Genomic DNA, 14313 nt, shown 5'->3' on the forward strand with positions numbered 1-14313 from the left:
TTCAGTTAACATTAGTAGAGTGACTTCAGATATTGTACAACTGACATAAAGGAATGGTTAATTTCTGCTCATTAATCATGTTAACATGGCAATTTTTTGGGTTTCTTTTATATTAATTCTCTTGGATATGAGACTTGTGTAAGATTAATATAGTATTTACAGTATTTTACCATATTAGGTAAATATGATAGACAGGGAGTGTAGTTTTATTAAAATTGCAATTTTTAGGCGGTTGAACCTCAATAAATTTATATAAAAGGAACGGAATGAAATTCAGTCTGAACTAGTGAATATATATGTGGTTTAAAAATACCAAAGTACATTATGTCAAAGAAATCAAGAATTAGTATTACGCATCTACTTAATCCAATACAAGAAGAAAATTTAAAGGAAAAATTGCAAGAGATTAATAACCAACTTATATCATTGTGTTCCAGTTTACCCAAAAGACAGTCGCTCCCGGGGCCGTCGTCCGATATCCTAAGGTTCCTATCGAGAAACAACTTGGACCCACAAGAGATAGGGTTGATCAAGACAACCTATCGACTGTCTACTCTTCTGTCAAAACTACGGGAGCATGAGATCGTATTCAATGTGGTTACCAAAGACCATCTGCTTAAAAAAGGCGTCCCCAATCACTATGCCGCTTCCTATCGAGGCCACCGCTTCACAAGGGAAAACGTACAGATACTAGAGACCTGGTACCGCAACCATATCGACAACCCATACCTCGACCACAACAGCCAGCAATATCTAGCACAGAAGACAAACCTATCAAAAATACAGATCAAAAACTGGGTAGCAAACAGAAGAAGAAAACAAAAGTCAATTTACATCTCACTATTTGATATCCATAACATAGAGAGTGGAGAGTATGCGTACATAGAGAAGGTATGTTATATTATTATTATTATATGTCATTTATTCCTGGTCTTTTCTTTGAGTTGTCTTACATAAAAAAAATATGAGAACGATTTTTCTCGCTATTATTATATAACGGTCGGTGGTCTGACTATGGTAGGTGGATTTAAACACCTAAAGAAATTTTAAACTTCAGTATTTTTTTTGAGCTAAAGTTTTAATAATGCTGTTGCTCTATTGATATATTAAAGCTTTTGAATTATATATATGCTTGGTATTTTTTATTTATATATAGCATCTTGACATTAAATGTTCTATTTTCTTTTGCAATAAATGTGTTTCACGTTAGTGTTCAACTGTTAGAATATTTAATATTTTCTTTACAAGTTCAATTGGACAGAACAATTTCGGTGTTTTCTACTACGAAGTGATCAATATGTATAATAATAGCGAGTCAAATATTTCTTTGGTGTTCCCTCAAAACTACTCAATACCTGAATTGATATGAAGTGAGTGCCAAGAACCAAAACAAAACAATATTATCCCCGTGGGACAAGATTTTTGTTCAAGTGTTTGAAAATTAATGTTATGGTAATGAAGTCTCGCATTGGTAAAAGCAATGCGTGTTAGAATGGATTAAAAGAGTCACTATATAATTTTTCGTAACATCATTGATTCTATAGGCCATAACGAAATGGTTTTTATGATACTGATCTAGAGAATAGCTAGTGATTGAGGAAACTTACTAAAGATAAAATAAATTACAATGACATCCAATAGTATAAATTGTTTCAAGTTAAGCTAGGACAGACACCTCAGGCATTCTGACAATAATATTTTCTGCAACATTTGGGATATTGATGTTATTCTCCTCGGTGGACAGTCTTTGTAGTATCGATTCCATATCTTCGACAGTGTTCGATGAACCTCCACAGGCCACTACTAGTACAATGTCATCCGCATTTAGTTTTGTGCCGAGTTCTTTTTCTAAGATCTCGGTGTGATAAGCCAAATGGACGGCAGCGCCACATGCTGGTTCAATTACCATGTTAAAGTCATGAGTGTATCTTAGGCATGTCTTGACAACGTCCTGATCACTTAAAACCACAGACTTCGTACCATATCTTTTGGCGTATTTAAAGGCCTCTGTAGATATGTCGGCAGTACCTAACGAGGTAGCAATACTGGTGATCTTCTTGAAGCTCACCACTTTGTTCATTCTCAAAGATGTATTGAATACATGGCAACCTTTAGTCTCTACGCCTACAATAGGTATCTTGTCAGCTAAGTTATATTTTTCGAGGCCTTGTATTATACCATTGTAAAGTCCGCCTCCTCCAACACTGCACACTATAGCTTTTATCTTGTTAAGAGGTATCATTTTATTTTTAAAGTCTTCAACAATTTCATCTACCATTGAAGCATGACCTTCCCATATATCTGGATTATCAAATGGGTGTACATATATTGGTTCCACATTTTTATGTAACTCTTCTAACTTAGATAGGATATTATCTTTCAGGTAGTTATCTGCCTCCTTCCAGAAGTTACCAGAAACAATGACATTAGCTCCGGTAGCTCTAATCTTATCTGCCATCCTCTGTTTCGTAGCGGTTGGTATGACGACGGTACAAGGTAGGTTTAAAAATTTTGCAGCTGTGGCTGCTGCTAGTCCTGCATTACCACCAGAGCTGGCGAATACCATTGGCTTCTTACCCAGGCCATTGCCTAATATTCTTTGTGATTGTTTCGATATTAGATGGCCAATACCTCTGCTTTTGAAACTTCCACTTGGTTGGAAACATTCATGTTTCAAGTACATCTGTGGTATGCTTGGAAATATCTGACGTATTAGTGGTGTCTTGTTGTATACTGACATTATTGTGTGTGAGAGATTTTGGTTAGTTTGAGAAAAGGGTCTAGTTATTAGTAGTATAACTTTTTGTCTGTAAGTTTTAACTTGATGTAGAGGTATCACTAAGGTTAGGATGCTTACTACCAGTTAATTACTTTCTTGAAACTTTTCAATGGCACAATAAAAAAAACAAAAGCATAAAAGAATAATATAAGACTAAAGGCAATCCAACATCAAGGTCAGGACCAATTCCAATGCTAAACATTGTTCCTTTATATAGTTATTGTTTTTGCTCTTCTTTTCAATGCTATTGACTTCATTTTGCATTAAGTGCTAAGTTAGAAACACAATGGAGTTATAATTCCTCATATGTAACTTAACTTCTTGCTCATCACTTCAAGTCTTTGTAAGATATGGCCCATAACTCTCCAAGAAGAAAGTGCTTACTGCAGCAAAAGCACTCAAGCATCTGTTAAAGGCCTGATGCCATAAAATGTTTTCTTAGTGAAGTAGCCTGTATTTCATGCTAAAACAGAGTATTCAGGAGAGAATAGAAAGAACAGCTCTAACTTAACGTTTCCCAAGCTAACTAATGGAAGGGGACCATTACCACGGAGATGCATCTCCACCGCTTCCCAGAGAGAAAAAAAAAATCAAGTTTTTTTCAAGAGAGAATAAACAAAGAAAGGGCTCTTTGAGGGGGGAGGGAAGAGTGGGAAAAAAATGATCCTGAGGCAGTCTCTGTGTAAACTAAGTTTATCATTGTGGAGAAATTCTCATTTTTTTTTGGTTTCTTCTCAAAATAAGGTCGACGGGCCAAGGGAGATAGATAAGATAGCAGTGGAGATGTAATTCCACATAAATAAACTAAACTCAAAGGAAAGCTGATATTGGAATTAGAGGCAATCGCAATGGGAAGGGACCGTCTTCTCTTTTGAAGGGGAGAGGATATCTAATCGGAGATCTTCAATTTCTTTTCTACACTATCGTTTATAGGGTAAACATGGATCGAGATAAATATGATTTTGGGAATAACCCTTTCATGCAGGCAGCAATAGTATTGGTCTACTGCTACCTTTGAAATGGGGAGTTGTTCGATGTAGTGGTAATAACAGTGAGATAAAAAAGCGTAAAAGAAATGGGATTCCTCAATATCAGTGTTATCAACAGAGTTAGGGTTAGTGGGCTCTCAACTGAAAGTAAAGCTTTTCTAACATGGGTCAGATTGTTTTACCTGTTGTGACTCTATCGATTGAGCATATCACATATCTTGTTGTTGTTTTTTTTGAAGTACAGGTCTATTATCTAAGCGATGTAAAAGACGGAAATTTTCGCCTTCCTAGCTATCTTGTAGATTGGTGAAGATGTTCATAAAAGTTAGTTATAATAGTGACAAAGATACTTTTCCAGCAGTAGTCTGGTTGCTTTTTGAGTCATAGGAAGTGTAAGACATTCCCGTTTATACCATAGTGTCAAAGTTCGCATTTCGGTCTTGCAATATGCAATGGCAAGTTAACTTCCAAAGTTCAATAAATATGGCAGTATTGTTGTTTTCACAACAATAGATAATGGGTACTATATGTGTCACGCTACACATCTATGGCATGTCATGGAAGATTAGAAAATACTCCCATTAAATTATTCGTTTCATTAGGGTGCATAGGTTTGAGTCATCTTTTCAACCTAATATATCACAGTAGCTGCTATTGCGCTCTCATTAATTTATAGATAATGAAATACCAAATATCTCACCATAGTACTCTTAATCAAAACATCTCATTTAACATTAACACAAACCAGGATATCATTTAACGATTATTCTTTTGTTGGCTACCGTCTTGGTTTCCTTCGAAGCATTTTCCTGTCCCATAGCTTGGGTTGAGTAAGAATATTGTTTACCCAGCCTCTTGAGTTGGTGTAATCCTGAAATGAAAGTTATCATCATCTATCTCAATTAGAAAATGTAAACAAAAAAAATCAAAGATAGTTTTTTCCTTTTCTAACCATTGTGCTAAAACAGCTCTCTTTGCACTCTTCATTCAGAAAGGGCCACGTCTCAGTATGTGGGGTGAGGGTTGAGTTGTGTTGGCATATTGCAAGAGATGAGCATATGCATATGTCAAATGATAAATAAAATTAAATACATTCTACATAGATGCTGGGGCTGTAGTTGTTATCTATAATAATTAGCTTTTTCGTGTTTTTTTTATTGTTTTCATTTGCCTGTTCTTACCTTGCTAGTCTTTTGCTCCGACTAACCACTAATATTGAACGCAATATAACATTGATAAGCACAAAGTGAGAAAATTGTCTCCAGTTCAAGAAAGAAAACAACAAAGTTAGAGATTGAACCAGTTGTATTATATTCACCACATTTGTTTATTGATCTTCACTGCATCTGATAACAGGCAAGATATATATCGTTTTCACAATCCCGATCAAATCGAGACAGGTACTAAGGTTTATAGTTGCCAGCAAGGTCATTATCATTGCAGTTATAGCGATTATTTTCAACATACCTTGAAAGTTATTGAAGCTATAAACAAACAACCGACTAAAAATTGTATTAAAATATTGGCGAGGTAATACTCATTGACATAACTGCAGCATCAAGAAGGCATTTTTCTTAGTTGTATACTGAAGAGGACTTATCTACACCAACACCTATACCATGGCTTCGCTAGAGGAAATTACTGAGAGATTATTAGAAAGGTCAAATGAGGCCATAGAACAACTAGATGAATGGATCCTGCTCCAGAATAAGAATAGACACATCTCAGAAAATAAAAGTGGACTCGATAGTATAGAAAGGCTTGACGATAAATATACAGAGTTTCTCGAGAAGTTAAATTCATTGTACATAAGATCGCAATATATTAAGGATAAGATCAGAACAGAGAAAAATGCAAAAGCAACAAAGAGAAAGAGCGAATTAAACACCAGTCGGATACAAGAATTAATGTTAGAGTTTAAAGAGATAACTCTGAGTTTAAATGAGATTGCTCAACAAGATGATGAAACAAACAGTAAACAGTTGTCACCTGCGTCTACTTCAACCAAGAGTAGCTTAGAGTCATTTACACCAAAACCTCTAAAGATACTCAATCGCGCTAGTATGATTAGATCACCTATAAATTCACCCCCAAAAAAGAGAAATATATCGTTTTGCCCTATACATGAAAACTTATCTGTTACTGAATATGAATCGCTCCCGAGCAGCCCCAACAGAAGTAATCTACTAGAAGAACAAGAACAAGTATTACATCCCGCTAGGTCTTTTCAGACAGGATTAAGGACAGAAAAAGCTAGAAAACCAGATAAGAATCAACTGGATAAGTATTTCAAAGATAAGCAAAGATTATCCTTAACTCTATTTGGATCTGCTGATGCAGATGATGGGGAGAGTCTAAATAATAATGATTACTCGGATGAGGAAACTGTGATATTTACTAGCTCCTCAAACATTGAAACAGATGCAATAACAGATGATATGAAACCTATACGGAGGTGTAATTCTCATGAAAGTGTTTTATCAGTACACAATAAATTTGTACCTAAAAATAATAATAACCTGCAGTTTCAAAATCGACTTGAGCCATTCGGTAGATACCTTGCAACCTCCAATAACAGAAACTTCACAATACCTTCAATCCAAAATATACAAGTTAGTGGAACTTCGACATTAAGTAGATTTTCAAGGGAACAAGATAGAGAAATGACACAATTGGGATCTAAAACGTCAAAGGATTTGTTAACCTCAGTCATGACAGCGACGCCAATCACAACGCAGAGGAATAATAAATTAACATTTTTTGACAAGTTCAATAGTATGTTTAACTTTTCAACAATATCTGAAGAGCAAAAAACAACAGTCGAGAAGAACCGGAGTGCTGAATCGCCAAGGAATGATTTTGTATCAATAGAAGAGCTAAATGAAGCATTGACCACTAATATGGTTATGTAATCTGTTGAGTGCATCGTCTACGCTGCTATATCTTAATATCAGAAAGTGCTATTAATTAATAAAATGCTATTTTTATTTCTTGTACTATATGACGTACCGGTACTGAAAGCACTATATGTTGGAAGATATCCAACACTATATTGTATTGTTTTTATGCTATATAACTTTTTAAGATAAAACTACACAGTCTTTGTTTAAAATCTGGCTAATCAAATGGATCATTTTGGATATTGAAAAGGCGGCTTGTATTATTTGAATTCCTTTTCCTAACAGTTGGTCCATTTTTTGGAGGTACTAGTTTTCGTGTTTTACCCAAATATGTAATAGATGCCTTGGAACCTCCCACTGTTTTATAAGAAGTTGAAACTTTGACTGATTTGTTTCCGTCCTTGAATTTGTCATCAATTGTAAACTTAGAACTGAATGATTGAATAATTGAAGGTCTCTTAAACGACTCAAACTCTTCAATAACATCTTCCTCATCGTTAATGATTTTTCTAGATGTTGATAATTTTGAACAAAAAGACAAGCTACTATTGGACTTAAGAGCATTCATATCACCAATTCCTTTCTCCTTGGACATGATAAAGCTGGGTTGAAATTCCTGTGTGCTCTCATCATTATGCAAAAATGACAGAGTTTTCTGAACAAAATCTTCTGATATACGTATTTTCCCTCTTTTATTGGATTTAGCCTCATTATACTCCTTCTCATTATCTTCTTGGGTAATATTCTCCTCCTTCAATTCAATTTGATCTGATAAATCATCAAAATTGTTCTTATCTTCTACTAGGTCCACAATCATACTCTCAAAGAAGGCTTTTGATTTCGGATTTTTAGTCAGCTTGTCGGTGTCTTCATTTTCAAGCATTCGCTGTTTCATTAACTCACGTCTTTTTCTTCTGAATTCTTGTAGTTCAGCGTCTTCATCATCACTAAATTCTAGTTCCATGTCATTACGGCCCCTTTTTCTAAATCCACCATTTTTTATATCATAAAGAATTTTGTTCACAAGTTTGAGGTCCATTTCTTTATTTTCATCCATAATTTTTTGTCGCAGAGAAGTTAGATCGACTTCAGTTTTTGAATAATCGTCAATCATTTTCTCCACTTCGGAATCATATTCACCAAAATCATCACCATCTACACCGCCAATACCTCGCCATTCATCATCAGATTCTTCAGCCTCTTCTTCAAAGTATTGGTTCACACCTTTATTAGCGAGTTCCTGCAGTTTTTTTCTTTCTTTGACTTCTCTTTCCTGTTGACGCTTCACTTGCTGTTTGATAGCAGCAATTCTTTCTTGCTCAGTATCAATATCTTCTGAGCTATCATGGTCTTCATTTTCTGGTGAAGTTTCTTGTGACTCATCTATTGGTAATCTCTCAGCACTCGATGAAGCATCAGTTATGATGTCATCATTCTGAAAATCACTTTCAGTATCAGAGAACAAGAAAGGCTTCTTAGATGTACGATGACTCCTTTTGATTTCAATGTCTCCTTCATCATCAACATTGTCAAGCTCTAATTCAATTGGGCCATTTATGACTGCAGGAGAATTATCACCTTTATCAGACTCATTGGAATTTTTGAGGCCGTATGTTATTTCTTCCGTATAGTTGATCTGCTGAGAGGATATAGAACTATTATCTACAATATCACTATTGGATATATCGCTTTCATCGCCACTGTATTCATAATCTGATTCCATTATTTCCTGTTCAGCTAGTGGTTCATTACTTTCTTTACGTTTTTCTCGTTCACGAATCTTTAAGTTCCTTTCAATCTCCTTTTCTAAGAGGTCCTCTACCATGACCTTTTGTTTTTCTAAGTCTTCAAAATTGAGACCTCTACTTTCCATCAATTCCTTTCTATGAAGCATAATTTGCTGCTTGGTAGCTTTTCGAAGGTTGTTGAATAGTAAGTTTGTAGAATCTTTTTCGTTATGGACCTTTTTTACAGGTTTTTTTTTTGACAAACGGACTTTAAGGTTTAGCAGGGTTGCTTTTGATTTATTAGAGAGCTTGTATATTACTGCACTATCTACCTCATCGTCAGAATCTGATGATAATTGAAGTTTTTTATTCTCTACTTTTTGTTTCAAATTGTTGACATATGCAGGTAATATCATACTTGAGGATTTCCATCTTGGTTTAGAAATGGGTGATGATCTTAAACTAATACTTGCTGAATGCTCATTGTCGCTACCATTATATTCGGAGGAAGGAGTGACAGAAGTCTTTTGGTCGGTCATAATATCATTGTTTTCAAGGCTTTCAGAATCACTCAGGTTTTGATCTTTTTGTTTTTCACCTAAAATAGTATCTTCTTCATCTGAGGAGCTGCTATCAAAGTTCTGTAGTAGTTTTTCCTTTGTAAATTGGGATTTTGCGGGTAGTACATTTGGTGATCTTTTAGGTATATATTCTGTTTGCTTGTCAGTAATTGCTCTTTCATCATTCTCTAATTCCTGCTCAATCTTTGTTATTGCAAGAACTTCTGTTATTTGTGTATCATCCATCTGAGTGTCGTTCTCTTTAGTCTTATGGACTTCCTCATGAACTACATCTATTTGAGTTTCGGATTGTGCTTCTTCAGAAGAATTATTTTTGAATAACGGTAAAATTGAAGTATTGGGGTTAAAATTTGGTGTATGAAGGTCTTTTGATGACCCAACTGTCTTATCCTCATGGTCTTTAATAGTCTGCAAGTAGCTATTTTGAGTTTCAATGGGTACATGCTGAGTTGCACCTATTATCTGCGTAGATGCATCCATGGTTTGTCTATAATCGTCATCATCTTTATTGATTTCTACGCTTCTGTCGTTCTGACTAGCAGCTATTTTCTGGGTAGGGATGAGGGGCTCAGAATCAAATAAGAGAGACTTCCCTACTCCAATGTTAGAGAATAAAAATGACGATGTTTCATGTTCCTCATTCAGGTTAACGGTTGTCACGCTATTATCCTTCTCTGTGCTTACAATTTGGGTTGCTTGTGTTTCTTCTACACCGTCATTATCATCCAGATCATCATCAATGTCATCATCACTAACCGTTTTATAACTACTTCTATTTCTCAGTCTTGATGTATCGTAAGTTGGGTTAATTTTCTTCGGTTTCGAATTCCTAGGGTTAATCCAAATACTGTTCTTTTTACGTTTCTCATATATCACTTGCGTACTATTTTTGATTATATCAGTTGCATCTAAATCCTCACCACCATCATAATATTCGTTAATAATTTGTGTAGAGATATCGTCCGATTGATTTACTACAATATTATTTTGTTCAGAAGAAAATGTTTTTTCTTTAGACTGTTCCTCTATTTGTGGATTGATTAGAGCTCTATCCTCAACTACTTCTGAATCTTTAGATTGTGCCAACCGACTCCGTATCGTATCCAGTTTATCGCTAGTCAGAAGAAAACCCTTTTTATTCACATTGTTGAGGAGACGTTCCGAATCTGAGCTTGTGGAAGCATTATTTGGTACAATCTGATTGCTAGTGTCTTCTCTGGCTATTTCATCTCCTTGGCCTGTTCCAACAACCTGGACTTTTTTATAGGTAGTTCTTTTTTTTATTTTGACTTGCTCTAGCTCATCAAACAAAAAATCCATACTGGGCTTAACTATGCTTCGTGTCTCGGTTTAGTTGTGTTGATTTAATAGCGTTCCTAAATTATTTCTTTCTGAATTTGTATTCTTATACCAGGACAATATTGCAATTTGTGAAAGTCTCCATTAACTCTATCTTGGAAAGCCACTAGAGTAAAAATATAGCTGTGATGAGTTTAAAAATTACTGTATGTTGACCTATTAACAGCTAGTAGTTCGGTTTGTCAATTAAATCCTTTTACTGATAATATATATCTTCCTTGATAAGTGCATTTGTTTCAAGTCTGCCCGGTATCACATTTTAGAGACGCGTCTTTTTTCTGAAATTTACAATTCGAGATGAGCTAAAGTGAGGATCTGAGAAATTCGCGTCTGTCTGTTAAAGGTGAAAATGATAAAGTGCACTCTTGTGACATACTAAAAAGGACACAGTAATTATTAAATTCGAGTATACACGTTATTTAGAACTGAGGGTACTACGAATTATGAATTTAGATTTACCACTTAGCTCATTCTCATATATCAATTAACTGAGTACCTAATAGACAAAGCAGTCTTTTACTTAGGTTAAATTTAAAGATGGGCGACCATAGTAAAAACGTTTCAAAAGCATTAGAGCTATTATTACATAATAAACCGATTTGCTCAGATGATCAATTATGAGGTTTGTGTTATATGCTCTATAGCAGTTGTAATCAATGCATTATTAAATATACATAATCTCTGGTTACTTTATTCTCTCTTTCTTTTCTTTGAATCTTTGTCGCCTTTGTCTTCATTACTTGTCCTCTTTTTCGTGGATTTGTGGCTACTTTTATATTCATCTTCCTTAGGAGCTATATAATCTTTCCTTCTTTCCTCATCCTTCAAAATTTGCTTCTCGGCTTGCTTTTCTCTTTGCTCATGTAGTTTTTTGATTTCTTTTTCTTTCTTACTCAAGAAATACTCACCGCTTTCAATTTGTAGATCAACCTTTCTAGGTAGTTGTGCAGGTGGGAATGGAGTGTATACCTTCTTTTCTGCCTTAACTTTACTTGGTTTCTTTCTTGCAACATTTCTTTTCTTGAACATGGGCAAAAATCTGGACCAATCCTCGTTAGCGAGTTCCGGTCTCTTTGCTAATTCTCTTTTGATCATTAGTTCTTTGATGTGATAAATTGGATGGACATTTTTCATGCAATCTAGTACAACTCTACGTATTTCTTTCAAACCTTTGTATGGACCCATAGCACTGACTGTATTACCTTGAACTAGAATATAGCATTTTGTCAACAATTCAAGTGCTTTTAAAGTGTTACCATTAGGCCCCACCAGTCTCTGTCTTCTCTTCACAAATCTGTCTTTGTTAGCAACTGTATTACCAATCTTGATAACATCGCAGGCTATGTCATCTTGAAGGATCTTCACAGCCTGTGGAAATGGCACTGATCTTGCCAGAAGTTTTATCAGATCCCTGGCCTTTAGAATTATTGCTGGATCAAAAGTCTTTCTTGTGGTTTTAACAGTCATAGAACCTTCAACTAAATCTAATGTACATCCAATGTGGTGCTTATCCAATGCTCTGGTAACATCATTCCATATGCTCTTCAAATATGCTTCTCTGTATTTGGGGAACAAGGTCATAAAGCTTGATTCTTCAGCAAATGGTTGTCCAGACTTGTTGTCTTCTGGCTTGAACTCTTCAATCTTCCATTTATCGATATCCTCAGTATCCCATGGTTTATCCTTATTGTATGTTGAGACCATTGTTTTAGTCACTCTATTTCACACTTTTTGAATAAGTAAATATAACCTGATAATAATAGCACAGTATAATAGAAACTGGAATCTTAAAGACAAAGATATTCCAATAATATATTTCTAATACTTAATGTGATAATTATGGTTATGATCAATAGCACAGACAGATATTCAGGACTATAATATTATTAAAAAAATCGATGAGCTTGGAAAAATTTTCGTCACTTTGAAATTTTCCACGTTCAAGGTCCTCGAGAAATCCGCAGGAAGGTAATAGAAGCGATGAGTTAGCGATGTAGAAAATGAAAAAAAAAAATCAAGATTATGCTATTGAAAATCTAATTAAAAGAAATTTATGCGATGAGCATAAGGATGTACATTTGTAATGTGTTTAATATTTAGGTAGAGTGACACGTTTAATAAGCTGAAACACATCAGTAATTAGCAATATATTGTTATTTCAAGTCGGCTAGTGAATAGATTGGTATATTGGTTTGTTGAAAGTTAAGCAATAATGAGCAAGAAACAAAGCACTAAAACATCGAAGACAAGTAAAACATTTAGTTCGAGATCAAAGAGCTCTGTACCGAAAAAGACTGGTGTTAATAAAATCAGTGCATCTGAAAGAAAGAAATCTAAAATATTGACTGCTAGACTCAACAAGGATGCAGATGTTGCTGAATTAAAGATAATTCAGGAACTGAATGATAACAAAATTGCTGAAGAGCCTAAGAAAAGGCAAACAGCTTTAGATATGAACTGTTTAGTCAAAGACCAAAAGAGAGACAAGAAAGTACGAGAACATATTGAAAAAATAAACTCTGAAACAAATTCAGACATGTTAAAACAACTAGAATTGATGTCAGGTTTTTCTCTGTGACTGATACGCTTACTTGATGGCCTATGGACCTAACAATTAATTTGTGATGGATCTCAATAACGTCTGGGCTTCAGCATAGGCATTTTCTATTAATACCGGATTCGTAGAAGTAAAATTTATTCTTTGTGTTTAGTCTAATTACATAGATAGTTTGAATATAAAAATTATAATATTGATTAAATGCTGTTATCGAAGTGTATCACAAGCTGATGGATACCTCAATTTACTGTCCCGTAACGATAAATATGGATAGCTGGTGGTTACAAGTTGGAAAAGAACACGATGTCAATATAGGTATTTTCTGCACATTAGATCCAAGTTGCCGCTGGCTAGATAGCCGGGATTAGCTATCATGCAAAGTAACTCATGATCAGTAGAAGAAACTATTATACTATCATCGTTGGTCATGTCCCGAGTACAGGTGCCCTTTACTTTTGTCTTAAACCTTCACTGATCTCAAACCTGCAGTAGAACGGAAGATAGCATCACCTTCAGAATAGCCTCTACCTGCACCGAAGCCTACACCAAGCCATACTGGGAAGCTGCGACGCTTAAAGAAAAGCACAGAAGTAACAACACCTACTCCAAAGCCTAGGCCCATTTTAACAATCATATTAGATAAGACAACATCCCATTTGTCATTTAGAATGGATCTTACAGGTGTGTAGTCAACAGTCTTTGCTTTTGTTTCCTCTTTGTTTGACATGTTTAGTATAATATTGATTGTAGTGACAGAGTTATTAAATAGCGATGGATCTCGTTAGCTTATACTTAGGACTAAATCGGCAGGAATCAGTAGACAGTTATTATGCCGGTTGAAACAGTTGCCAAAATGGAAATGAAATGAATAATTGACAGTATTAACAGTTTTCGAATTAGCTTCAGTAATCAGATATGTATTTCAACAGGTTAAGAAAATAGAAATGAATACAAAAAGCCTGGGAACTATTAAATTTTACAATTAGAAGCTGAATGCAAAGGTAGTCTATAATGAAAGGGTTTTGTTCAGAGAAGAAATATCAAAGATGATTTTACATTTTCATTCCAAAGTCCAATTAGTTTGAGCCTTACTTCAACAGTCATTCGCTGGTGACGATATCCAATCCTCGACTTCGTCGAAAAGTCTTGCATGGTAAGTACTATCATCCATACAGTTGTGGAGTATAGAGAGCTACAAATGATTCACAGCTTACTACGATAGAGGTTTATCGAGTTATAGAATGACCAAGATATTTACTGGTTGATTGTTATATTATGGGCATTGAACATGGTAGTTTATCATTTCTCTTAAGTTTTTAATCAGTTTACGTTAAATACTATTGAGTATCACTAATAATGATACTCAAATATTAAAAAAGTACAATTAGTGTATTCTATTAACACAAATTAACGGGCTTTCA

General features: G+C 34.9%; 7 protein-coding genes across 7 annotated transcripts; 3 read left to right on the plus strand and 4 right to left on the minus strand.

The window, feature by feature from the left end:
- Window positions 1–324: 324 nt before the first annotated feature.
- On the plus strand, window positions 325–957 carry HMLALPHA2 (homeodomain mating type protein alpha2; the record flags this gene model as incomplete). The annotated part of the gene is made up of 1 exon (XM_444981.1): window positions 325–957. The coding sequence occupies one exon, from the start codon at window positions 325–327 to the stop codon at window positions 955–957; it is 633 nt and encodes a 210-aa protein (XP_444981.1).
- A 700-nt stretch (window positions 958–1657) lies between these two features.
- Window positions 1658–2740, minus strand: CHA1 (L-serine/L-threonine ammonia-lyase CHA1; the record flags this gene model as incomplete). Its single annotated transcript, XM_444982.1, has 1 exon — window positions 1658–2740. One exon carries the CDS (start codon window positions 2738–2740, stop codon window positions 1658–1660), a length of 1083 nt encoding a protein of 360 aa, XP_444982.1.
- A 2647-nt stretch (window positions 2741–5387) lies between these two features.
- VAC17 (Vac17p) lies at window positions 5388–6680 on the plus strand (the record flags this gene model as incomplete). Its single annotated transcript, XM_444983.1, has 1 exon — window positions 5388–6680. The coding sequence occupies one exon, from the start codon at window positions 5388–5390 to the stop codon at window positions 6678–6680; it is 1293 nt and encodes a 430-aa protein (XP_444983.1).
- A 205-nt stretch (window positions 6681–6885) lies between these two features.
- Window positions 6886–10296, minus strand: MRC1 (chromatin-modulating protein MRC1; the record flags this gene model as incomplete). The annotated part of the gene is made up of 1 exon (XM_444984.1): window positions 6886–10296. The coding sequence occupies one exon, from the start codon at window positions 10294–10296 to the stop codon at window positions 6886–6888; it is 3411 nt and encodes a 1136-aa protein (XP_444984.1).
- A 729-nt stretch (window positions 10297–11025) lies between these two features.
- KRR1 (ribosome biosynthesis protein KRR1) lies at window positions 11026–12039 on the minus strand (the record flags this gene model as incomplete). The annotated part of the gene is made up of 1 exon (XM_444985.1): window positions 11026–12039. The coding sequence occupies one exon, from the start codon at window positions 12037–12039 to the stop codon at window positions 11026–11028; it is 1014 nt and encodes a 337-aa protein (XP_444985.1).
- A 508-nt stretch (window positions 12040–12547) lies between these two features.
- Window positions 12548–12913, plus strand: ADF1 (Adf1p; the record flags this gene model as incomplete). Its single annotated transcript, XM_444986.1, has 1 exon — window positions 12548–12913. One exon carries the CDS (start codon window positions 12548–12550, stop codon window positions 12911–12913), a length of 366 nt encoding a protein of 121 aa, XP_444986.1.
- A 439-nt stretch (window positions 12914–13352) lies between these two features.
- On the minus strand, window positions 13353–13619 carry MIC10 (Mic10p; the record flags this gene model as incomplete). Its single annotated transcript, XM_444987.2, has 1 exon — window positions 13353–13619. The coding sequence occupies one exon, from the start codon at window positions 13617–13619 to the stop codon at window positions 13353–13355; it is 267 nt and encodes an 88-aa protein (XP_444987.2).
- Between the last annotated feature and the right edge of the window lie 694 nt (window positions 13620–14313).

Source organism: Nakaseomyces glabratus, chromosome B (genome assembly GCF_010111755.1).
Source record: "Nakaseomyces glabratus chromosome B, complete sequence".
NCBI classification, from domain to species: Eukaryota; Fungi; Ascomycota; class Saccharomycetes; order Saccharomycetales; family Saccharomycetaceae; genus Nakaseomyces; species Nakaseomyces glabratus.